General features: G+C 37.8%; 2 protein-coding genes across 3 annotated transcripts in view; one reads left to right on the top strand and one right to left on the bottom strand.

Annotated features, from left to right (window-relative positions):
- Positions 1-89: 89 nt before the first annotated feature.
- On the bottom strand, positions 90-13,513 carry LOC139152644 (low-density lipoprotein receptor-related protein 6-like). The gene is made up of 16 exons (XM_070725900.1): positions 13,302-13,513; positions 11,102-11,567; positions 10,651-10,803; positions 10,088-10,217; positions 9,336-9,486; positions 8,646-8,759; positions 7,933-8,205; positions 7,427-7,580; positions 6,849-6,983; positions 6,377-6,494; positions 5,576-5,720; positions 4,740-4,844; positions 3,924-4,100; positions 2,523-2,633; positions 2,144-2,258; positions 90-1,497 (listed from the first exon to the last, which is right to left on the bottom strand). Exons 1-16 carry the CDS (start codon positions 13,372-13,374, stop codon positions 1,233-1,235), a joined length of 2,685 nt encoding a protein of 894 aa, XP_070582001.1. The 5' UTR covers positions 13,375-13,513; the 3' UTR covers positions 90-1,232.
- Positions 13,514-26,171: 12,658 nt separating this feature from the next.
- Positions 26,172-27,825, top strand: part of LOC139152643 (TNF receptor-associated factor 2-like) — a 64,589-nt gene continuing 62,935 nt past the window's right edge. For both annotated transcript variants that reach the window (XM_070725898.1, XM_070725899.1), the window contains exon 1: positions 26,172-26,361. The gene's annotated coding sequence lies outside the window, so the exon portion shown is untranslated. The remainder of the gene's footprint in view (positions 26,362-27,825) is intronic.

Raw genomic sequence — 27,825 nt, 5'->3', positions numbered from 1 at the left:
TCATCGTATGATTGTAAGTTCTACAAAGCTATAAAGTGCACCTACAAAGCTATAAAGTGCACAACACGAAACACACAAATGTACGAAAATCAAATGGAAAATGTTCAAACTTTATTTTTCAACAATTTACAAAATATCGGAAAGAAATTTCAAAAATTGATATATTGATACGTTCATATTTTGTGCAAATTGTGGCAACAACAATCAATTAATGCCTCAGCAAGATTAAACGGAACCTTGAAATGATGTTTAGATAAAAACCCAGACAAGCTGTTTCAGACTGAACTTCGTGCCTCGAAAATGAAAGACCAAACTTTTGCTCAAACTTTCCTCAAGCAAACTTTTGACTATGATCTTGTAAAAATCAAGAATAAAAATCGGCCGGGGGGTGTGTCACCGCGCAAATTTGGTTAATAGAGAAACAATGCAACAAAATGGCCGTCACCTATGTGTATCTCTGGGAGGGGAATACACTTCCCGATTTTCATAAAAGTGATCCGGTGAAAACTTCATTTGTTTGAGTTCAACTGTCTATAAAGCCCGATCGAGCTGAACCTTGAAAACAAGCATCATTTCCACTCTGACCATTTCACGTGCCAAAAAATGACAGTATAATTTAACTTTGATAAAATTTTGTGATCGGCGTCAATAATGAATGAAACTTCAAGTCTTTCAATGACTAAACCAGAACTGAGTTTTGTCGAAACGTCAATAACTTGCAATCATTGTGTCCTTCTTTCAATATCGAAGTAATTTGTTCAACCCATGACCACATTGAATATGTTTTACTGTTATCCTCACTGTTCTCTCATTGGCGATTGGGTAAATTCTGAGTAAATGTAGCTGCGCAATGGATTCAAAACCAAGGTGGTCAAGAAAATTAAAATAACGCTATACAAACACAGTGTTTGTTACGCCAGTTACTCGACATGAACTTGAGCACACTAACAGCACGACAACTGAAATGTAAAACGCTTTATGCAGTCAACAGCGCAATTTATTTGTTGACGGAGCACTTTGCATCCGTCTCCATTCATATCGCCATATTTAATTGATATTACCAATTAGTATATAAGGTAATGTTGTACAGGAAGGATAAAATCAACATTAAGTGAAATGAGTTTCACAGAGCTTCAAATGTCTCACTTGTCACATTGTGTAATGAAAAGTAACTTTCGTAATTTTCCTTGACCGGCAGCATTGCTCTAGCATTTTTCTTGTAAAGTATGATATTAAGCAGTTGATTCGGGTTTTAATTCCGCGACAATAGACGAGTTACCATTCTCATGATTGCCCGTCGTGCCGGCATTCTTCCCCACGTCCACTGAATATTGTCTGGTTGCTGTGGCTGCAGGTCCCTGTGTTTCATGCACCGTGGCGTTGAAGTAGAGATCATTGACGAACCCTGTCTGATCTACCGCCTGCTCGTTCTTGTCGAAACGAACTTCCTGTGGAATAATCGGCTGCGTATCTCCACCACTTCCATACTTACCCCTTCTGTTATGAGGGAAATGGCAAATATTATTCTATGAACACAGTTGAAGAAATCTTTCTTACAGCGGCATCCATGCACAAGGATTCCTATACGCAATATGCGCCCAAACAGACTTTTATATCTTCATGTAAATACATATAATTATGTAAATCTTAGATTCACTCTGCAGTAATTGTTACCATGAGTCTAAGGCGTTCTGCGATGCCTTCTTGAAGTTATAAAACACAACCAAAGCTTAAAGGTGTGCGTTTAGAATGACATTGTTTTAAAAACAATGATCAGACCCCCGAGTCGTCAAATCACAGAAAGCTGCGTGGAAGGTAGACTGAAAGATCCGTCGCTTCCCCTTCTCACGTGAGGGGTGGGGGGTGGGGGTAGAGAGCGCCCTCGAGCGACGGATCTTTCAGTCTACGGGGAAGGCAAACCAGAAATTTTGTATTGTGGGCCATGAAGTTTCAGACGAACCGGGAGAATCTTACCTAATCAATCAAAGTAATGAGGTTGAAATAATCGGGGTACCGTGGTATTTTATAAGAGTGTTATCATGGTGGATATCAGTGCGTATATCCGGGCATTTCAATGCTGTAGAAAGCAAGTCACTTTTCCTCCAGAGGAAGGGAGTACCCCTGCGAGGGTTTTGATTTTTACCTCATCATCAAAATGATACCGATGACCATCATGATAGTGGCCGTTGCAAACACTCCTACCAATACACCCAGGATGACCAACGCACTATTGCTGCCGCTCTCTTGTTTAGGTATGGCTGTTATTAAAACAAATCACATTGGAATACGTTAGTTTTAAAATACAATATACAGTAAAACCCAGTACAAAAAAACACTCTCTCCCTTTACTATACCCAACTATTTTATTGTTAGTTGTGACTTCTTTGATCTTATCATGACTTTCATGAGCGATGTTATTTTTAAAGTAAAGAGAGAGAGAGAGAGAGAGAGAGAGAGAGAGAGAGAGAGAGAGAGAGAGAGAGAGAGAGAGAGAGAGAGAGAGAGAGAGTGAGTGTACCCACTGTTTATCTCGCAATTATCCCCAGTCCAGTCCGGTAAGCAAGAACAGTTGTATCCCCACTCTGATCCAACGCATGCGCCTCCATTTTTGCACGGTCTGCTGGAACAGGCGGCTGGAAAAGCAAATTGTCTATGTTACTGTATCTGTACTTTCTAAGAAATTTCACTGTTCATAGTGTTCTCGTATTGTCTACTCGATTCATGAATTTGAGAGTATGTATGTATGTATGTATGTATGTATGTATGTATGTATGTATGTATGTATGTATGTATGTATGTATGTATGTATGTATGTATGTATGTATGTATGTATGTATGTATGTATGTATGTATGTATGTATGTCTGTGTGTATGTATGTATGTATGTATGTATGTATGTATGTATGTATGTATGTATGTATGCATTCCGTTTTTAGGGTCTATGATGTATGTATGTATGTATGTATGTATGTATGTATGTATGTATGTATGTATGTATGTATGTATGTATGTATTCCGTTTTTAGGGTCTATGATGTATGTATGTATGTATGTATGTATGTATGTATGTATGTATGTATGTATGTATGTATGTATGTATGTATGTATGTATGCATGCATGTATGTGTGTGACACAAGACCACTAATTAATTTTCCATAGGCCACCAGAGTAGTGTTTGACTCAATTTTCCTATTTTAAAACATTCTGCGGCAGTGTTAGGTCAATGTCAGCTTGACTACTGATGAATTTTTCGTGTGAGCAAGTCCACTGAAATTTTGAGATAACGATGAAAATAGCGCCTTCAGTGGTGCTTTTGACAAAATTTAGGCTTATTGTTATGATTTCTATGGGCCCTAGAACTCCACACATTACCACAGAATGCTTCAGCCATTATTCACAACAGTCTGCATTTTGATTCAAGCATTATAAAAACACTTCAAACTAAAGTTCAAATTAAACAAGTATCCATGCAGGTATCAAAACTTCAAGGTCTGCACTATTTTTCTTCCGAACTATCTTCCGGAAGTGCATTAGTGGTTTTGTGCCATATATGTATGTGTGTGTGTGTTTGTGTGTGTGTGTGGGTGTGTGTGTATGTGTGTATGTATGTATGTATGTATGTATGTATGTATGTATGTATGTATGTATGTATATGTGTGTGTATGTATGTATGCTCTCATCAATATATGCAATATCAGCACTATATGTGCTAGTTTAATCAACTAGTTATGACCGAATTGACTGTTCGTTAGTGTGTACCTGTATTCATGACTTGTGTGTATTTCTATGGTTCTAGTAATAGCTCATGGTATCCATATTTCTGGGCCAAAGGCCTCACCTATCCTCTGGCCTGATGACTTGTTTTAGAGAATCATGGCAGAGAATAGGCATATGGCTTTATAGTTGACAAATCGAACACTCACCGTGCACGCACAGTTCATCACTGGGAATACTCCATTCTCCCGATTCTGAGCATGTAACTGCCTGCTCCGTGATCCTGACGTATTCGTCAAAACACAGATAATGACAAGAATTTTCGTTTCTGTTGTCACAGGTGTCCGACATCTTACCGAAAGGAATATTCAATGGACATCTGATTTCTGTAAACGATGGTGAAGTTGAATATTGTCAGTGAATTTGTTCTGATGGAGATACGGGCATGGCCAACCTATCACCCTTCCTACATAGTATAGATTTAAGTTATTTTAAGTGGAGGATCATATCAAATCAGAATTTAAAATATTTCATTCAGGGATGAGCCATCAAAGTTGAAAATATACAACCATGAATATCAAAAATATGATCTATGTCAGGGATTTTCTTGAGAAAGTATGGGAATTTTTACTGTTATTCTATTGCATATGAAAGTTATCCTGCAGTGTGGAGGGGTGCATTTCCTTCGTAGGTTTTCATGGATGAAAGTGACCCATGTTCAGGGGTTATTCATGAAACTGTGACCAATTCGGAGGGTACATACTCGAACATCTTTCTTAAGGGAACACCCCCTGGCCGGGCCGGCCAGGGGTAGCTTTAAGTCTCTTGTCCTCTGCTAAATACTTGCAATGTAAATGTAAAATTCCTTTATTGAGGTGCCGGGTTGAAAAGCCAACAGCAAACTGAAGGCAGCATTAATCAGTTGTCTTTTGTACAGTCAATGACGCGGGTGTTCAGTGGTTTATAAAAATTTACTGAAATGAGTCAAAAAATGATAGCAGGTTGACATAACAGATTTTGTTTACCTGGCGTACAAACTCCGATTTGATAATCCGAACATACGCATTCAGGTCCATCTTTGGTATTGATACATACATGGTCACAACCACCGTTTTCTATGTCACAGGGTCCTATATGTAGAGAAAAGAATTAGTTTCGAAAATCAACGCTTACAATTATTATGTCTGATATATTTTTTTCCTCAAAACGAAACAATTTCAGAGGGCATCATAAATATTATATGGACATTCAGAAATACGCCCTTATGTAGTTATTAGCGATTATCATTACACTGTCTTCATGTTTATTGAACAGTTTTACAATTTCGGATAAAGTTATTTTCCTTACTTACTCCCTCTTATAAAAGGATGAAGAAGTTTACGGTCAATAATTATATTCACAAGGTATGTAACAAATGAAGAAATACATAAATAAATATAAGTAAATAAAAACATAATCGAAAACATCTATTAGATAAATTAATATACTTGCTGGTCGGGCTGGATTTCATTGCACTGAAATTTATCTGTGAGATTTGAAATTGGCATTTCAGAATGTTCTTCTCTTTGAAATAATTTAATAAGGTAATTATTTACACTTTTGCCTTAAGCACAATGCATCGAGATTAGCAAAAAAGACCACGAAATGCGATATTAGTTGACTGCGATAACTTTAAAGACGTGCACAACAATATGTCTACATGGCGATGACGACGCTTGAATATCTGGCTCTTTTACGCTGCGCTGATATTGAAACTTTAAACATTGTATACAAGTGCGCCAACGAAGAAGGAGTAAACCCCAAGTGATATGGACACTGAATAGACATTGACCCTACAAACTTCAATGCAAGTGTTTCTTACCACTTGATAGGGGTTGAAGACTCTTATGGAAGAACTTTATGGCTGTCATTTCCTTCTTGACTGAGAGAGTTCTGACTTTGGTCTGTTTGGTAAGGCTGTAGACTACGATATGCTTCGGTTCCTTTTGTGCTACGTACAGGAAATCCTATACAGGGAAGAAAATAAATGTTGTGTAAATAAGTAAGCTTTAAAATATCGTTAAAGCCCTGCTTGATAACGGTTAGTCTTCTTTCCAGAACATTCATAAATGCAGATCTTGTTCACGTGTGTATAAAAGTCTATTGTGGTGTAAGTAAAATATTTCACGGTTGCAACTCGCAAAGTTACGTAGCTAGTTCTAAACGTTTACAAAGCACACCATAAGGAGTCTGTCGTCGGAACTCTGCTCAAAGGTTGCCAGGTACCCCTATGACCGATGTAAACACTGTATCTATATAGGGCACGTTGGCGATTGATGAAAGTTAAACATGTTTGTTAACAACGGATATCGTGAAATTTAAATATTGCAGCTATGTTGACGGGATGCATCTAGATATCATGCATGAAACACATTGTTTATGAACAAGAAAGTCGCACACGCGCAGTTTCGACGACAGCCTCCAGTCTCAATGATGAAAACAACGGTGTTTTCTCAGAGGGTCGTAACATCCCGTATATCTTTCTGAAACAACTGGACACTTTAGGGTTATGTTGGTTCGGAAAATTATTCAATGTAAAAACTTACTTTTTCAGTCTTCTCGCTTTGCAAGAGACTCAAAAATACAATCTTCTATTCAACAAATTAAAATATAAATAGACTACCTGAAATGCTGTGATCCCAACGAATGGCACTTCATCAATTGTCTTGAACACTTTGCGATCTTCGCCGGTAAAACTGATAGATTCGATTTTTTGAGTACCATCATCAGACCAAAATAACCTAGGAGACACGAAATAGTCATATCAATGTCGATAATTCGTCGTCGTCGTCGTCGTCGTCATCATCATCATCATCATCATCATCATCATCATCATCATCATCATCATCATCATCATCATCATCTCAACCATGGGTTGAATTATCCCATGTTTACTCATGGTAACTATAGAACCCTTCGCCTGCATTCAGAACTAATTGTTCATGACACAAAATATCAGTGTTACAATGAACTTCGTTTACTGCCAAAAAGGTGTGTTATAACCAAAATGTCATTTGCAGCAAACTTTTCGACTTTAACTTTATTCTCTATTCACTGTCCTAATTCGACTTTAACTTTATTCTCTATTCACTGACCTATCTGTCGCGAAATCTATAGCCAGGTGAGTTGGTTGTTGCAGGCCTGATCCGACTAGGACTTGCCGTTGTCGACCTTGAAGGGTAGACCGTTCAATGCGGACGTCCGATCCAATGTCCGTCCAGAACAAATACCTAAGGGGAGAACCACAGGTCAACCTCATACACTATTTCATGTTCAAGTTATTTTGATCAAGCGCGGATAGGTATCAACTTGCGTTGACAATGAAAAGAACTTATCGTTGTGTACAGCGTAACAAGTCCTCAAGTTCTGAACAACCACACTCACAACGCTCGTTTAATATTGACACTAAAAGTGGCCGTGTTCAGATATACTTGTTTTGTTGAAGTGCATCAATACTATTGGTAATTAGTCATTGGCCAGTTCCTGCACCACAGGAGACTGTACTCATAACTTTTTACAAGGACAACAAACCCTATTTACCCTGTGGAGTTATTTTGTACGGATAGCCTTTTATCAAGACATGTACACTCAAAACAATCGAATAAATTTCGATATTCAGAGACATTTTTATATGACGTTACCAAAAACTTTAAGGGACCGGTTCATGACATACATTTTCTTTGCATGAACAGCTATAGCCGATGGTGTATCTACGCCTTCTGTGATCAGTTGTCTTCTGTAGAGGCCGTTCAGTCTGCTTATACCGATCGATCTACTGTATCCGTCCGTCCAGTACAAGTTAGACGCCAGCCAGTCAACTGCCAGACCTGAAATTTGATGAGAAAATATTAATTTAAACAAGACGTAATGTGTACATGGTGTCTCATGGACGTTTTTTTCGCTCGCACTGTAGATATAGACGTATATATATTTTAACACAAGGTATCCATGAATGTACATCCATGGATCGATCGCAGAGCCATCCATAATCCAGCCAAGGTTCCATTCATGGCTCCATTTTAGGCTCCAGCCATCAAGCCATCCACAATAGATGTGTCGGGTAGACAGGCTGGCAGGTAGGTAGAAAGGTTTACCAGCTATAGAGATTGCGTTTGATAAAGGAACCACGCATAGGTCCGAGGTGAAGGACATAAAACCCTCATACAATTTGTGGTTTACCTTTAATATTACCCTCGGGGAGCAACACAACGTCTTTCCAGTCGGTTTCCGATTCTAGCAGGGTTTTCCATATTTTCCCATCATCACTTGCGTTCAAGTGACTGGCAAACATCATATGCCCACGGACCTCAAAATCAAGAGAATCGACCGCAACGTCATCGAAACAAACCATTGTAGATATATCTGGTACATGTCCTAGGTTGGCCGGTAGTTGACACAAGTTACCTCCAACCAGTGACACGATGAGTTCGTGATCAGATATGATCCGGTCATCTGGTTGAATAGAAATCAGCGATTTGATTATTTACTTCTTACAGCATTAGAAAAAATTCATATACACATAAAAATATGAACATATATCACGTCGCTGTCATGAAAAAGGCAAAATTAAGATTGGTTGTTCAGGCAATTTTAGCACCCGCAACATTCTAAAAGATTGCACGTTTCTTAGGCCTAATTCAGTTTCTCAGGCATAGAAAAATGGGAAGCAGACAGCTGGAACCAGATCTAGAAATTCGAGATTGGCCCCCAAACACAATAAGACATAAGTCACGTGATCTTTTCACCGCATTCCATAAATAGTGTAGCTTAACAAGAATAAAATAAAGTGTATTTACACATAAAATCTTCGAATTCATACCTTCTTAGATATTGAACAACAAATTAACAAGGGGCAACGTCATTAGAACATTTATTTTAATTGAGTACCTTACCAATGACACACTGTGTACTGTTTGGGGTTAGTTTGTATTCCTGGCTACATAAGCATTTGTACCCTTCAACGTGGCTGACACATAGTTGATTACACGCGGTATTTTTGCACGGATCTGGTGAAATACGATACGGGAAAAGCGTACACGTTAAATCTTTTAATATTCAATCCTCAGTCGGTCGGCCTGTCTGTCTGCCTGTCTGTCTGTCTGTCTGTCTCTATCTATCTATCTATCTATCTATCTGTCTGTCTGTCTGTCTGTCTGTCTGTCTGTCTGTCTATCTATCTATCTATCTATCTATCTATCTATCTATCTATCTATCTATCTATCTATCTATCTATCCATCCCTCCATCCATCCATCCATCTGTCCGTCCATTCATCCATCAAACTACAGGAAGGCCTTTTATACTTGTAATGATATCATTGGAATTATAAATAAAGCATATAATCGACTCAGATCACGAGTAGTGGTGTCATACATGGTTATATATGCAAATTTATCTTCTTGTAACAAGTCACCCAAGTATTCAAGTGTATCCATAGACAGTGGAGTAGAAGCTCCACTCCGCTCTTTATGTCGTATCAAACTCATTCTCATAGTTTATTTACAATCAGTTGAAGACACAGAATTCTGTACTGCGGTTATCTCTCACAAGGACTCTACATTTGGTTTCTATGTCTAAACTTACCTGTCAAGTTTGGCTGCCTGTCTCGCTGATAATATACTAAACCATTTGGTTCATGGTACTGTGTGACTATTGAAAATATCACCTTTCTTGTGTTACGTGGCACGATGTGTACATGTTTATTTTCACGGTCAGTCACAAAAAATCCAAAACTCTAAGTAAATAAAAGAAAGTAGCAAAATCAAAAGACAGGGGATATATCCGTTTCTGTTAATTTAAACAACCAGAAAAAATGACATACTAACATTGAAGATACTAAGATACAAAAGGATGTCTCCATTACAGGGAAATATACTTATGTTAATATGATAGAAGGCATGTCTGTCTGTCTGTCTGTCTGTCTGTCTGTCTGTCTGTCTGTCTGTCTGTATGTATGTATGTATGTATGTATGTATGTATGTATGTATGTATGTATGTAGGTATGTAGGTAGGTAGGTAGGTAGGTAGGTATGTATGTAGGTATGTAGGTAGGTAGGTAGGTAGGCAGGCAGGCAGGCAGGTAGGTAGGTAGGTTGCAGACAGATAGGTAAAAAGGGGAAAATAACAATATGGATAGATAGACATAAAGATATAAACAGACATTTCTAATTAAACCCTTCGCCTCCTGCCAAGCAATATAGACTGACAGAAAGCCAACAAAAACAGATCAAAAGTTGCATAACATAATTGTTTAAATATCAACTCAAGCATTTGAGCAATCTTGAACGCCCCGTCTTTTTCAAGACGAAAAATAAAGAAAAAATAAAGCCACATACCGCATCGTATTCAATTCCGAATAGTCTTCCGAATGTGCTTGGGTCATGCAGTACCGTATATGGAATAGACGAGTCATTGTTTAAATCAAGACCAACGATTCGACCATTCAAACTATCACTCCAGTAAAGCCTGTAAATATAAAAGTGCAATGTATATAGTAAAATAATTTGAAAATGATCTACCATCGCAGTGCAGTGCAAGGTGAGATCAGAAAAAACATTCATTTTGCTTTTGCAAGTTAATGCAACGACAGAATGGTAATTTGAATAGCCATCAAACTATAATTGAAGTGTATCAATATGTGAGTCAGAGATTAATTGTCAGCGATTTACAAGTAAAATCAAACATTCAAATATTTTCAATGCGGAGAAATCAAGATTAAACTATTTGTGATTATTGAAAGATGAAGAAGCAACTGTTTTTGACTTTGTTCAGAGGGACCAGTATGTGGTGGTAAAACTTGTAGTTATTATTTTCGCATGGACATCAAATATCTCATAACATTAGAATTAAACAAAACAAAACAAAAAACATACGGTGTTAGAGAATTTACTGCTCTTACACGTTACTTGCATAGTCCATAGTCAGAGAAGTTGGTTCTCCGATTACGTCAGCACCAACCACGTCCTCGTCCACGAGCACAGTCCTGTTTGCACCACTAAGAGTTGATCTTTCAATTCGGAACTTCTCGCCGGTATCGCTCCAGTATAAATACCTATGTAACGAAAACAATCTTACACGTAAGAGTCAGGAGAGGAACTATTGATATAAAAGTTTCTGTTCGACAGTTTCATTTCATGTGATGATTTGATGTATGGAAAAATTAGCTTCAAAATTATATTTTTGTGCTTGGAATTACTAGTATTCTCCTTCATTTCTCTATCCTCCGTCTCAGCAGTTCATGCTACTTGTCTATCTGTCTGTGCGTCCGTCTGTCTGAACTTGTCCTTCCCATCCATCATCCGTTCCCCTCTCCCCTAGGTTATCAGATCATTTATACTTGAAGCGCTTACCCTGTCGATGGATTACAAGCTATCCCTGTTGGATGGTTTATGTCTGTAGTGAATAGGGTACGACTGTGCGAACCGTCGTAGTTGGATATTTTAATCCAGTTGTACTCCGCGTCCGTCCAGTAGATGTTATTGGCCGCCCAGTCCACTGAAACGCCCTCTACGGTACTCGACGTGCCAGAGTACACGGTCAAGTGGGTACCTGTTGCTAGGTTGAGACTGAAAATAGCCCGCTGTCCAGGATCACTCCAAAAGAGCAGCCTGTCGTGATAGTCAAACGTCATCGCCTTCTTTTCAGACTCTGCGTAATCATGCTTAAGGACGTAGTAAGTTATACTACCCTGTTTTTCGAGTCTGTCATAAATTTGTGCACCTGTACCTTTCAAGAAGGTCAGTCGAGACTCGAAGTCGTGATGGTCCGCTATTAGCAGAGCTGGTCCACCTGACAGCTTGTCTTGGCAACGTATACCTAGCAGTCAAGACATAAATCATAAAAGTCATAAAATGAAAATCAAAATGAAAGGAAGTCATTTATGCACCTAGGGAGGACATAATGTTTAATTTTGGAGGAATCCGACGAAGGAGAGAAGCATTTAGTGTGTAAAGGGTCAGTCGTTTCCACGGTAACTCGATGAGTTAGGTTTTACCTTACACGTAAAAAGACGAAGACAAGGCTAGGCACATCGCGGTGGCATTGCACACTGGGAGAAACAAAATGATGCAAGTTTACAATATTAACTAATCAGAAGACAAAGTAATATTCATCCAATGATCATACGAGTGAGCAAATGTTGAACTCCGGACCGACCAAAAAAACGAAACCTAAATTTACAGACCAATGAATCAAATTAGCCATAGTTTATGGGAAAAGATTTACATGTCAAAACATGTTTGTATACCGCGTTCTGTAGTAGTTAAAGGCAATAAGAACTTTTCTTTCTGAGGTAGTTGTACGAATTGATCCATACGGAGGTCTCCAGCTCAAACAAATTAATTTTTGAAAAAAATATTTGATAACGGATGTGTACTTTTGTCCAGAATTTGATGTCATTATCTCTTCGTCGGTCGTAAATGAATTTGCGATAGGAAATAAATAGATATGTTTAAAACGGTATTAATAAATTTGATGACAGCAAACGACATATAAACATGACGAGTTGACATCCTTATCAGCTATTTTGATAAGATAATAACAAAGCTGCGAATCTTGCGTTTCCTCACGCAACTTCTCCCTGTCCATTTCTCTCTTTGTGTGTTACTTTTACTGTTTGTGCATAATTTACGACTAACAAGAGGGGTGGTAACTTCTCCCGGGCTAGTCAGATCCTGGTACACACGCATAGTAGTACACACATACCGGTGTGCACAGAACCAATTATACGAGCTGTAGTCATAAGTCTTGCAATAAAAGACAGATCATAAAACTGACAGAGTTCAGCACCACTAGTCGTCACTTGAAAGCCACATACCTCTGTATGTAGGATTCGAAGGCCCTTCAATCCTGTGCAATTAACCATAGACCCTCGAAAAACTTCTCGAGGGTCTATGTATTGACATAAATGACGTCACTCACGTTTTTATCAGAAAAACATAACGAAGTGATGGATTGCTGGAATGTTGTCAGTTTGTTTACAGTGAATGAATACTTCTGCAAGTACTCTTTCGAATCGCAACGGTGACTATCAAACGAGTGACAATAATATTCGTATATTTTAACTATTTAAACGATTACTTTGCCTGCCACGTGTGCGACTTACAGGAGATGAAAAATGTAACGATATCAGGATAGAAACTTGAAACTAACTGCAGAGGTAACGCAGGGAACTTCATCCCACGCAACACCTAATGTAAACCTCTCTCGACATAAGAACAAACACTTTCGTTGTTTACTAAAGGAATATTCGCTCACCCTGTCGTCTAGGCCACTGCAGTACCGTTTCAATTTGCATGAAAACACTTAGAAAGGTCGACAGTGAATTGCAACTTTGTAAAAATGTCAAACTCTATTCCTCAGAACTGTAATTCGCGTCACTTTCATTTGTAACACTCAGTGGAATGAAGGATTGACTTTTAAACTTCACACCATGACTGATAGTACTATAGAGCAGTAAAAACGATGCCGTACCAGTCGTACCAGGTATACATCTGCTCGAGACTAGTCAAAAAAAAAAACCCACCTACGTAAAGCAGTATTAGTACTTACCTGTGAATAAGACTATACAGATGAGTTGCCTCAAGAATAGTCCAAGATTTATGCTGAGCTTTAAAAACGCCATTCTAACGCAATGGAGGGTGTCTTTGTCTTGCTCGCCTCACTTGCATATGAAATAAAGTCACCTTGATGTCATTCCTACGGTAACCCGAAGCGGGCTGACCGTACTTATAGCGTTTTATTACTGTTACTCACGAGGGTACGACGCATGCGTGGTTGTATCTTTCACGGCGGGACTGGGTGTTACGAACCACCGACAAATGCACCATTGTTTATGACCAGCTTTTTTCCAAAAGAGGAACAGGAACTCGTTTTGGCACCCTCTTTATATAAGGAAAGCGAGAAATTGGTTCCGTGCACATTCTTGGCAAACGAAATCTGATGATTTCCAGCTTTCATTTCGCTGTACCTTTTTTAGTTTTGAAGACGCTGCAAGTATATATTATGAAATAGAGATAAAGAATAATATAGTTTCCGAGAAGTGTACTACCTATACAGTGAATCACCACATTTTTCCAGTTGTTACTTTTTGAAAACGAAAATTAAAAAGTATACATACCAACAAGTTTATTCACTATACTATGAACGACATGAGCGTGATCATTTATGGTACAACGAAAAGTTGCAAAACGGGGTAATTTAGGGCTGGTTTCTAAGGAATTCAAGAAAAAGGCTAAAGTCAGCAAAAGTAAGGGACTGGTCAGTTTCTTCAGCCGGGGGGGGCGGTGGATTCATTGGGGTCACCCTGTTTTCGACTTTGGTGATGGGGGGGGTCACCATGTTTTTGAAATGCCCAATAGGGGGGGGGGGGGTCAGTGTGTTTTTGAATTTTGACACAGGCTCATCATTGCCTAAAATACTAGTGTCAGCCACAAATCAGTTGTATTCTTCGGTGCGCCCTTCGGGCGCGTAACTTTAATAATCAGTCATATTTTTCAGCACGCCCAACTTTAACATATCAAGCATACATACATCAGAGATATCTGTATGTTCAATATTTTTAAGCGTGCTCTTCAAGCTCATTACTTTAATATATCAGACATTTTTCAGCATGCCCTTCAGGTGCATGACTTTAATATACAAGGCATATATATCAGAGATATCAGGATGTTTCATATTTTTTGGCGCACCCTTGAGGCGCCATACTTTAATAAATCAGAGATATCTTGATGTTTGCTAAGTGAAAGTGTACCATTATGAAATCTGCATTTCATATGAAAAGGATGACAAATTCCTGATACTTTTCTGTTCTCTCTATGAGAATTCAGTATGAGAAAGCAACAGACACAAATATTTCACAATATATATTTGATAAAGTGACTTCTTTTAGAGATAGAAAAATGACAAGATATCTTTCCTTCTCATCGGTGCAAATATTTTCCTTTGTTTCACAGATTTTCTGTAGAACGATGCTTTTTTATGAACAAAATAACAGTTAAAAAGGCAGTTGTTGTCATTATTAGCTGTGCTTTTATGGTTTCAATGTTACAAGAAAAGGTCATCTCAGACACTGTACACATCAGATTTGGCTAAAAAAGCTCTCTATGGCTCCTCAGGAGATTTAATTGGATGGTTGGCAAGTCTTAACACCCATCAAAGTTTTTGATTCACTGCTTTTTCCTGTTTGATATTAATGATTGACATCCATTTCTGTACAACAGTTCAGGACATCTGGTTAAGCATAGAAAGTGTGAAATACATTCACAGCTCATTCAAAATACAGCTCATTCAAAATGTACTGTATTCAAACTTTAAGATTGACACTTTGAAATTCCTATCTTACAACTGACATGTCAACAATTTCATTAAAACATAGAATGACTATTTAAAATATAAATATATGTAAAATGTAATATATATATATATATATATATATATATATATATATATATATATATATCTATATATATATATATATAATTTATGTCCACCTTTCTTTTACCTATGTCGAGCCCCGGGGGGCACCCTGTTTTCGACATTTGGAATAGGGGGGCACCCTGTTTTCAAAATTTGGAATAGGGGGTCAGCCACTTTTTGACGTCGGCAAAAAATAATCCACCGCCCCCCCCCCCCGGCCGAAGAAACTGACCAGTCCCTAAACACGATAGTTTCTTAGTAATAATTTCGGATATGTACTTTTAGTTGACATTTAGGAAAGACGTTTCCTGAAATACGACAGTGACATTCCGTTTCTGATTGAAGAAGGCGACAGACAGGGAAGAGCGGAAGGAGAGTATGTTGAACTGGAATGATGACGAACTGTTTCACAGCTGATATGTTCTTTTGTCTACGAGCCAGGAAAACAAAGTCTAATTGTTATGTACAGTCTGGTGACAGGATTTGACGTTTCTATCGATGCTCATTGATTGAAAGGATGTAGCAGATGTAGCGACAAGTGAACCTCAGAAACGGCTTCTTCGGAACACGAGGCGTTTTCATCTGGTTCTTCGCTATCGTTCACTTTTCTGTACCTTTAAAAAGCGACCAATGCCTATAATAGGTCACTGAGAGGGCAGATTTATCTTCAGCCGGCTCAGTTGGCAATTTGCGCGCCTTTCTTTCATGCCGGCCTAACCTCGTCTCGATGTCTAACTACATAAGCCAAAGAGTATTATGTATTATCGTACCAGTATATTTGTTTGTGCAGATAAAAGTGATCTGATTGGTCGAGACTTGAAAATAGCCGTGCTATATACGCGATATAGCACGGTTGTAAGACGCGCAAGCTCTCAGCTGGAGAAGACATTTTTCATTTCACAGAAGAATTTTAATAGAGGCCTACTACTATGATATAGCAATAAATCATCCAAGCATTGGGCATACCGCTCGGATTTGACTAATTCACAATATACGGTATATGCAGGAGCGATAGTGGGTGCATATATGCCGTGAATTGGTCAAAATATCGTGGTATACGTCGCTCGATGTGGTTTATTGCTTACATTTAACAATATTTATCAATGAACGATACCCGATGATTACGGTGCACTGTACCTACGCCGTGATGGACTGGTAACTTATTGTTCTGCAGATATTTATAACACATAACGCTGTTCAAATAATATTCCCAACGTCTGTTTATACGAGAACGCAACGACTTGCCAACCAATCACACGATAACCTTGAGCCAAACTTTGTCAAACTTCATGCTTGAAATCAGTTTAATCGGGGACATCGCTTTGAGTGAGCTCATTAAATCAGACCTTGAAAATCAGACCTTGAACGGCGCGGCCCATGTTTAACTGTTGTGTTTACTTGTCGGATTAACGTAAATAAAAATATAAACATATGGCATTTTAGTACAAGGTTACATTTCCTTACATGGTACACTCATTGTTCTATGTGCAATTCACACCCTGCAAACATTTGTTTCAATTGAATCATGTATCAGTTGGATCAATTCACTTTCTGTTTAATCTAAGTCTCTCCTAACCTCGAAGCTCTTACTGGTCGTACTATTTGCTACACAGAATCACTATTTGACCTAATACGGCTGTACAAACATAACATTAGTAGGATTTATTGATATATAGCCGTAAACAATTTATTTCAAAACGGGCTGAAATCTACTGCTAGCATGTTTTAACCTTCCTAAGAGCCACACCCTTCCTAAGATAATACGCCCTCCACGGTCAGATTGAGAATGCTTGCCACAGCAGCCTTTCCTATTACAAAAACGATGACGATGTCACAGCTAGACGTTTTATACATTAAATGTGGTTTTACTCAGATGAGATTAAATTTATTGTGTTCAAAATTTAGATCCTGGATGTTTCTATGAATTCAACTCATATACTAAGAGGCTATAAAATGTCATTTGATCACAAAATACAGCTATTTAAATGAACATTTTCTCCAACAAAGAGACTGGTCCACATTGCATGTTTCTGTAATCCACAATCACATAATTTTAACGTCGATTCACAAAACGAAAAATTTACCCAGAATATGATAGCAACTCGTCGACCTCTGATGTTGTCATTTGACGTTACAAAACGACGCATCCTTTAAATTCGATATGAAACATTTAAATCAAATAAAAGAAAAAGTAATAGTCATGTCTCTAACAAATCGTTTTTCCTCCTCTATAAGTATTGCACTCATTAGACCTGATAAACAGATTAAAGGATAATAATCCAAATGCTTGGAGGGGCTAGACAGCCCTGAGGCTTTACGAGGTTTTGCAGCGACGGGTTTTCACTGCATGAGATGATAAAGATGCAGTAGAGTTCATCGTTGATATGATGTAATCATCGAAGGATATACCTTTCGGTAAAACACGATAATCAGCAGTAGGATTTTTTCGATAATCATCGTTACAGGGTTTATTCTAATGCGATGATTAGTGACGACTAAAATTTTACTGTGTTGTGCATCCAAGTGCCGTGCGAGTCACGTTGACAGTGCCCTAATATTGGCAGTAGTTTGACTGTTGGGTACACACATTGTTTTCAAGTACATGAAGGGATCTAAATTGCCATTTCTTGAATATATATTTCGATACTTTACGGATACTTGGTGATGGTAAACGTTATAGTGACATAATGGTGGGCTGAAGATTCATCGAAAATGACATTTTCACATCGTTTCGCTTTAAGGTATCTTAACGTAATGTGTTCATGTTTTATACCAATTTTGTCAGCTATCTATAATAGGCATCAAATAAAGTACAATGGACGCAGTGTTGAGACTGGTGTAGATCTGACTCCCATTTAATCAAATACACACAGCTTCTAGAAAAAGATTTCAACAACAAATATACATGAAGCGATGACCATAAAATGAAACTAACATAACTTTCGTACATTCGTTCCAAGATCAATATTCTCAGAGATTGTCAGCCCGAAATAAAGTAATACACCAATGGAAAATAAGGAAGGTCGATAAGGAAACATATTAGGTTAACTTGCTTGCTGCGACCAAAATAATTTAGCAGGTTCATTTGTTATCCAGACCTGAAAAATGTGAAATGAAAGTGAAGCTTTATGCAAACATAAAACAAAGTGCACATTTTCCCTTGTCTAATCAATTAACAGTAGTTTATAAGTTTCCCCAACCAAGGTAACAAGAAATCAGGATGTTATCGGAAATGTGAATTTTCATATTATCAGCCGAACGAGCCGGGAAGATGTCCTTATGTCAGCAAATTAATTTAAGAATTGAATGATGCTTCCTCGATGGAAACTAAAGGTATTCACGTATCGATGAATGAGTGAGAGGATAACTAAATGGTCGAACCAATTAAATTAGAATGGTTTTAAAGCTTTGACGACGTAAAACTGACAAATGTTGATCTTTATGTCAATTGTATCATTGAAGAAATTGAAAGATATTTACCAACAGTGAGTGTAAGAACCGTACAAATAACTTAGAATAAAACTTTACGGTACCGGTGTCATGACACCGTCATCTGTCACAGTGATAGAGTTTGATAGTAATCAGACTAAAGACATTTATCAGTCATAAATGCTGACGATGGGTAGCACGCCATGAAAAGATTACTATACTTGGATAAATTTATTGGGAATGTTCTGTGTCGTCTTTCTGAAGACTAATCATTCAGGATTTTCGTGTTCATGCACTGGGACTTATTTTCTAAACCTTAAAAATGATCACTTCCAGAAGCAGCAGATCGGTTTTACATAAACGAATGTAAATTACTACAGTTTACTGGCAGACTGGCCTTTCACAAATGGTATCGTTTGTAAAACAATTTTTGTACAACGCAATTGAGCTCGCTGGCAAATCACCTGTTTGCTGGCAAACCTCCTGTTTAATTGTGATGTGCGCCTGGCATAATCAGAATTGGTACTCGCAGGTCCCTCATAATGCCTGATCACCCGAAATACATTAAATTTACATACCCTATCTTTGCAAAAAATAATCTGGTTTTACAGCAATCTATTGCTTTTATGTTCTCACTAATACCTTTACCATGTGTGTTTATGTAAGAATATAAAGTGAAAATAGGGATATGTTACCATAAAAATTGCGATAATTCGCTTGCATAGAAGAACCCGATTACCAACGCTTTCACAATTTTGCTGGGGTTATTTTGTTTTTAAATACTGTGAAACTTCGCTTTTCTCTTGTTAACATGAGTGCAATCTAGTTAGTTTGCCGGTATTTGAATATTCCTCCACTGTGATAAGGCTACATGTCTTTCTGTTGAATCCATAGTATCGACGTTTCTACTGTAAGACCGATCAAGCTGTACGAACGACAACACAACGTTAACAAACATTTATTTTGTTCGCTTGTGTTTGTATGAAACAACTTTTCAATTGAAGTTAAATTTAAATTCAAGGCGAGATCAATATGTGTGCTTCTGATTTATACCTTCAACCCTTTGACCATATTTTCCAATGCGCCAGAAAACAACAGATTTGACAAGTGCAAAATTTTGATGGCGGTTTAAAATGATAACACGGTAAGCACATCTAGGACAACTCACTCAGGTTTGAGAAGCCTAGTACATCCCTTACTGTAAAGTCTGTTACATGGTAATTAAAATCTTTACAATTATTAGTGTTATAGAGCCGTTAATAAGATTATAACTTATTTTCTTGACAAAATAGAAATAGAACAGAAAAATTAATTATAACCTACAAGCTGAGTTTTTTTTAGTCACAATAAATGTGGCAGAAATATTTCTCTCGTCATGTAATGATATAAAGTTAGAGTCAGAGAAGAATTTGTAGAAACAAAGTGTTTGTCCTAGGAAAAATGATGCATTTAAAACGTAACCATTTTACCTCAGAGTTTGTCTGTTTCGTACAATATACCACTTTCTGTTTCCGTCGCGTCTTGCGAGACGTTTATAAAGTCAGTTACTAAGTCGCTTAAAATCATGTTATACGAGGCAAGTTTGATATGAACGTGAAATATCGGTGGTTTTGTGAAGTGTTCGAAGCCAAAGACGATGCACCGTCTGTCAAGTAACATCTGAAAAGGTTAGTGACATACCGAAGCCACACACTACAGCTTGTACAATCTCTTGCAGCTTTGAAGCTGGTCTATTCAGCGCACTATCAGACTTAAATAAAATGATACCCCAAGCTCTTCATAAGCTTTGCACAGGGAGCGAGCTTTTGTATTGCTTGAGTAACTTTGAAGGGTAAAACACGTCGCCAGCGATCGACGACCGCTGTTGATTTTCTTTTGGTCGTGTATGCGTCGGCACTTTCGTCATCAGCGTTTGTGTTTGTGTTTACCCAGTTAATGACTTCGTCTGGAATATCTAAGCCGAGAAACTGGTACAATTTTGTCGCCATTCCGGCAGGATTGTAAGCGACATCTTCAAACCTTATTAGCATGACATTCTCACGTAAATCTCTTTCTGTACGAAGCAATGCTACATTTTCCTCCATGACGCTACAGTATCTTTCAACATTTCCAGCTTTCCTAAAGATTTTGTTTCCTTTGGTCTTCAATGTCCGCCCATCGAACAGAGAGGCGCCAAATGCTCTCGGGTCACGGATGTTGATGATTACCTTCAAATTAATGTCTGGATCTTTCATGAGAGGGATGTACTCTCTCACATCCAGGGCTCTTACAATCTTCGCAGCCATATGCTTGGCTGATCGACAGCATGCCGCAGCGAACTGTGAGTCGAGCCCGTCCTTTCCACAATGTTGGTTACGTTTTTCGCTCTTTCGTTCCAGGTACCATTGAAAGTAATCGCCAAAAGACTTGTCGCTGAAATCACATCGGTAGAGATTTTTCAAGTATGCCGCGACATCACCGACAAATGTAGTTCTGTATCCTCGTGGGGACAATGGGTAGAGTGGCTCGTATAGGTAAAAGAATTCGGAATTGAAATTAAACAATTGTCCGATGAAGGAAGATCCTGTTCGAATTCCTGCAACTATGGCAACGGAACGTCTGACTTCCACACCCTTTGTTGCTGCTGGATGTCCGTCCGTATAATCTGAAATCGATTTAACAGTGGGCGAGCTCTCTTTGAAACTATCGCCAATGTCATCATCGATGTGGGATTTGAAACGCGCATACTGACACAAGTGAATAATTACACCAATCACAACGGTCATGATAATAATACCAATGAGGAAGGCCCTTTTACGGCCAATTAACTCCAATTTGGAAGTTAGGTCCATTTTGCTCAAACTGAACCGAAACGTTGGAAATCTTCTGGCTATATGTATTTGTGTCATTTCTGTCGTCGTATAAAATATAAGCTTATCTCTGCAAGAATAAAATTACATTTATGCTAATATCACATCCCCGCATCATAACTTCTCTCTTAGGGTAATATTTTTATAATCATGATTATCTGAGTATGGCACAGGTGCAATTATTTATGGGCGCCACCTGCATACACACATATATAAAATATTTGTCTCTTTCATCGCTAGGGGCGACAAGCAAACTACGATCTGAAGCTCAACATTCGTGTAATTACTGCAAGTTGAAAGTAAATATCAAAAGATAAGCTTGGTAATACAATCTTCTGCATTGACAGTTTTCCTCAATAGGTGGATTCGTCCGATCTCATTGTACAAGATAGATTGGAAGATTAAAGCAAACCATTTCAAACTTCCTAATCAGTGTGTAAACAGATTCTTTGTATTTGAAACCCTAATTAGCTATATCTTTAACACGATTGGAACTAATTTTGGGATAATTGGATTTTCATATTTATCAAATTTCTCAAAAATGTTAGGTGCCCTGTAGCTGAATGTTGCGATATTACAAATTTCTCATAAAAACAAATATGTAACTTAAAAAGAAAAGCAGATGAGGTTACATTTGCAGATCAAATAGACATTACTTCACCATCCAATTATCCCAAATTAGTTCCAATCGTGTTCTTTTTTTTTCTACTTACTTTAATACCAAAATTCATCATCCAATTGAAAGAAACATAGATTCGTGTTATTTGAGCCATGTTGTCTTTTAAAATGTCTGTATTCCAATCCTTAGCGCAGGATTTGTCGATGAAAATCATGCACTCTTATACACACAGACACAGACAGACAGAAAGACAGACACAGACAGATAGACAGACAGACAGACAGACATATTATCAATCAATCAATCAATCAATCAATCAATCTATCTATCTATCTATCTATCTATCTATCTATCTACTTATCTATCTATCTATCTATCTATCTATCTATCTATCTATCTATACATACATACATACATACATACATACATACATACATACATACATACATACATACATACATACATGTATATATATATATATAGAGAGAGAGAGAGAGAGAGAGAGAGAGAGAGAGAGAGAGAGAGAGAGAGAGAGAGAGAGAGAGAGAGGCATCCCAGGAATGCAGAGCAATATTACGATAAGAACCTTATCATCGATGAAATCTACCTGACGCATGAATGCCTGAAACTCGAACAATAATTACCAAACGTACTTGGTGTACATTGATGTATTCCCTTTGTTACTCTCTCTCTCTCTCTCTCTCTCTCTCTCTCTCTCTCTCTCTCTCTCTCTCTCTCTCTCTCTGTATCCATGATGTATGTACGTATGTATATATGTATATATGTATGTATGTATGTATGTATGTATGTATGTATGTATGTATGTATGTATGTATGTATGTATGTATGTATGTATGTATGTGTGTTAATTCGTGGCCAATATTTGAAAAACGTTCTGTTGTCATACTTAGGTAAGTATTTTACTTAAATTGCATTTGAGTTAAAACTGTCGAATCGAAAAATGCAAAAAGATACAGCAATGTGTCTTGAACAGCAGTTATACTCGCAGATTAAGGCTGACTTGCATACATCTTTGAAGTTTCATTAGGGTTTATACTTTTTCTATTTTATTTTATGTTAGAATGATGGATTCCGCACCGTTTTCTTCCGATAACACTTGACCACAATTAACCAATTTCATTACATTATTCACTATATTACCTTACCAGTGTGAACTTATTGGTTTGACTGCATGTTGTGTTAAAGCAAACAATATTTCATTAGTTTTTCGTTAAAGTGCCACTGCCAAGCTCTTTGAAGCAAAACATCCCGTTTTTCAGCGGAAAAAATATTTGATTTTGAAAGTCATACGGAATCAAAAGCAACAAAATGTGACATGTCAGGTCATGAAAAGTCTATAGTTTTATGGATTCGAATAGGATAATACCTGCAAAGATGAACTCAGAGGATAATCGGCTGTAAGTACCAGTTGTAGTAATTTTTAATTTTTGAGAATGTGGTGGCATTCGTTTCCTTGGTTTCATTAACAAAAGTTTTAGTGCATTTAGAGATATTATTGCGAATGATCATAACGTGTTTCTCCGCAACATACTTATGATCATACGTCATGCATAGCCGGTAACTATCATAGATTGAGACAGAAAAATAAGCTGACATTACTACATTGCCATATGGTATAATATCTCACCACACCATTCACAGTTATTGTTATTTAAAACTATACCAGACTAAGTATATGAATTTGTACCATTCATGAACATACATTAATGTTAGGCTGACATTGTTTCAAGATGTACACTTACGTACGAGTTGGATGCCGCATCCGGTCACGAAAAAATCCTTCACAAGGTTGACTCAACCCTATAAATAAGTTCGTGTCAGTACAAATTAAGTCTAGAATTTTATTAACATATTCCCCGTATATGAAACATATGTGGGTCATAATGTCAGGGCTGAAAAACTCGTGATGCTTGTGTTACGCTCAACCTTGGCAGTTGGTGGAGAGACCTTGTTTATACTAGCTCTGAACGAAATGGAAAATACACACGTCCTCTCCATGTTGGCCACATGTGACGCCTTCAGGCTGTGCTTTCGTACACATAATCTTGTATTTCTGTACACTGATTTGATAGCATTTGGTGTACATCTCGCCATTGTCACCGACTCATCATCATCATTATTATCATGATTTTGTCTCAGAATGGATAAAACGACAACCATCGATATAATTGTGAGAATCGTCTATTCCGGCGTAATGTCTGCATTGAATGCAAGCTCGCCTCGGTGATTTCGGAGCAATTACAGTGGTGTATACACAAGTTGGAGAGGAGATAAGGACTTGTCGGTAATAATAAAGCAGTCAGACGGCGTAGAGTTGAACTCTTTATTTGAAATATCACAGTCAAAATTAATAAAATCAAATAAGGTAAACCGTTGCACAAAAAACACCTTCCTCCCCACCCCAGGGGACTTCCCCTGTACCCTGTGGTTTTATTTGTCTTTATTAACGAGGGTAGCCTGGAAACTCTAGAGAAAGTTTATCTCCCTCAGGGCCCTCGACATTACAACAAAACTGTACAAAACCGCAACAACAATTTTCAAAAATGAAAATACAGCTAATCACATATAACAGCTGCCACATTTAACAGGAAAGTAAGAAAAAATTAAAATTCTGCCCAATATTGTTTTAAATAATTGCTTTTAAAAGAGACAAGTGTCTCAGAAGATTTCACTTCTGTTTTCAACTTATTCCATTCCATAGCTCCCTGTACTGACCATGTGTTTTTTAAAATCATTCAATTTGGCTCTTGGGATATCAAGCTTATTTTGGGAGCTAGCTCTGGTCACACGGCTATGACACAGATTGACATATTGGAACATTTCCGTCATATACAATGGGGCTATACCTTTCAAGGATTTAAAAAGTAAACATATATTAATGTTTTGTATAAAATTCTATCAGTAAAGGCATAATATGTAATGATCTAAAACGTCCATTGGTCGGATAATTATACTTAGTGCCCATCATAACACACACAGTTTCATAATAGTTATATACTCTCTGTATAATAGGACAATGGCTATACAGATATTGCGTGCGTCACACTTGAAAGCATACTAAGTTGGGCCTACGTGCAAAATGGTAGCAAGAGACACGTACATGACACTGTGACGTCACGCGTATGTGGCCTGTTGATAGGACGACGCATTAGCGTAAACATGCAAAATTGCCGCTACACATCTCCGCGATCAGGTAATCGAAATCGGAAGGGTTTTGAAATACAGGATAGTTTTGATGAAATAAATATATTACACCATGTATATTTGTTGACCGTAAGTTCGCGCTAGTTTAAATCATAATATCTTTACTCGTGGTGATCGTTAAGATGTGGGTATGGCGTAGGAGAGCTTTTTTTGGGGGGCTTAGGTCACTTAACTTATGTTAGTAAATCATGAAACTAGTTTTTAACTGTTTGCAGTCGCGTTTCTCGTTTTATATTGACATCCATGTCAACTATACATGCAATTAACGTGAAAGTTGCTTGATTATACACAAGTTGTTGTCGTTTGATCGCTAGATCTGTCAAACTTATCTCGCAGTTTTGAAAACTGTATGGGGAAACTATGCAGCAATTTGCTGACGAAATGATGACTTTGTTTATCATAAGACTGAGGATAATAACATCTACCCTAATGTTGTTACTATGACAACCATGTTGCTTGATAAGAAAGAAACTTGTTGTAGAAGATTCTTCTTCCCGGAGAAATTACTATCGAAGAGTAAAAACAAGACTGACAGGTGTAAACAGTGTGGAAAGGTCTTTGTATTTTGTGAAGAAAGATGTTCCAAACTCGATCTATATGGTAAAGTGCAGTAGGCCTACTCACAGTTTGCGGATATTGCGCCGTCACTGCGACGGTTCCCATCAGGCGTAGCGTTTTGGTTTTGCCATACCGTTGTACTGAAAGTATGTAGTTATTTATTTCCACAACATTTTCATTTCCCGGAAAATTTAGTATGCCTAACGTGTTTAAATAAATTTTGTTAATTTAAGTCATAAATCATCAAAAAGTTAGGGCTCTGGTTACGAACAGACAGTCAAAGGTCACTTATCGAGAGCATTACTTCTGTACCTCCCATCTCAGACCAGTAGATATTTCAAGCTGACGTTAGTAGTCACACTATTGGATTTGCTGAGAAGAGTGTTGCCTTGCAATTATATTACACCCTAAGTTTTTAATTTCATCTCTAACGTTGATAAACACGGAATGGATGCATAATTTCACTCAATTAACGATGATGACAACATATCAGCGGCAGCAGCAGTAGAATGAGGTAAGTGTATACGGAAGTTGATATGCATTTGTCATTGCCCCAGAATGTAAGTTGCCGACGCACAATACATCTGAACCTAGGGCAAAGTTCATACCGTTATTGATAAAACACAATGGTATACAATGAGGCATTGTTCACATGGCACTTCAGAATGACGTTTCTTTTTTTCCCTAGCATCCACAGGTAATCATTTTCAAACGTCTGCCGTAAGGACTTGGCTACTTATAACAATATTTCATGATACTTTGCCCATTTTAGGACATAACCCTGCAAAAGGGAAATTGTTATAAAAGCAGATGAAGAAATTATCAACCGTTGAGTAAGGAAAACGAGCATAGTTTTGGGAAAGTACCTGTAAAATTGTAAAGAGTTTAGCTCCGATTGAGCAACCTTATATTTACGCTTATCCCAGCTTTGAGAAAAAGTTAGCAAACATACAAACAAACAAACAAAGACGAGATTTATAGCCGCGGGGAAAGTAGGGATAGCATTGCTTTGAGACTCGCAATTCTGAAATTATAAAGGGAAATGATTGCATCTATAATATATTTTTGCATGTCACCATTGTCGCAAGTCTGCGCCCCTAGCAGACAATAACTGCCGACAACGTAGCCTGTCGAGGACATTGATAAGACGCTTATATTCCAAAGACCCCCATGCACCAGGCGACTTGTCGATTCCTCAGGCTATTCCCCCCCCCCCCAATTATTATACTTTATCATTTTCCACTCTCTACTTTAAGGTATCTATCGGTGCAATTTTCATACTTGTATTCTGAGGGAGCTGAAAGACAATATGGGACAGCAGAACAAAAAAACGAACCTTTATCCAACTTGACGCGAAGTCTGAAAATAAAGCCCATGCAAAATTAAATGTGTAATTTAAAGCCGGAGACGGTGACAATATACCAGTATCTGCAAGTGACTTGTTGATTCTTCTTTCACCACTGTTACTGTTTTATCGTTTACAGCTATTTTCTGCATGGATATGATGTCTGTTTTCTAAAGATTCTTTCACAATATACAGTATCTATCTAGCATACCAGTATGTATTTTTTGCGTGTCACCATTTCGGCTGGTCATCACGTTGTCAGCACTGGGGATACAAATGCCCGACTACGTAGTCTGACAGGGACGACAAGCTACATAGACCCGCGTGAATGATGATTTGTGTTCCTCCACCCCGCAAAATTATTTTTTGTACTTGTCATTTGCAACCGTTTGATGCAAGGAAAGCTTTGACAGTTTTTCACAATGTTTAATGTGTGGTTTAGGCCGAAGACAACATGAGACAGCGAAGGCCCGACAATAAAGCCCGTGCGAAACTAAATTCGTAATTTTGGACAATTTTAAAATTTTCAGTTTTAGTTTAATTGTTTATGTGTCCTCGCCATAGCCAAATTTGAGAATGAAAACGAATTTATGCTGTTATTGAATATACTATATTTTGCATGTAACTGTTGAC

This window comes from Ptychodera flava, chromosome 16 (genome assembly GCF_041260155.1).
Source record: "Ptychodera flava strain L36383 chromosome 16, AS_Pfla_20210202, whole genome shotgun sequence".
NCBI lineage: Eukaryota > Metazoa > Hemichordata > Enteropneusta > Ptychoderidae > Ptychodera > Ptychodera flava.
This window is presented reverse-complemented; position numbering and strand designations above follow the sequence as displayed.

Bases quoted from the DNA above. Each gene is read 5' to 3' on its own strand.
- LOC139152644 (XM_070725900.1), bottom strand. From the start codon at position 13,374: ATGGCGTTTTTAAAGCTCAGCATAAATCTTGGACTATTCTTGAGGCAA. The intron at 7,581-7,932 runs GTAAACCACAAA...ATCAAATTTCAG, and splicing joins CCCCGAGGGTAATATTAAAG to GTCTGGCAGTTGACTGGCTG. The intron at 6,495-6,848 runs GTCAGTGAATAG...CGTGTCTCCTAG, and splicing joins ATAGATTTCGCGACAGATAG to GTTATTTTGGTCTGATGATG.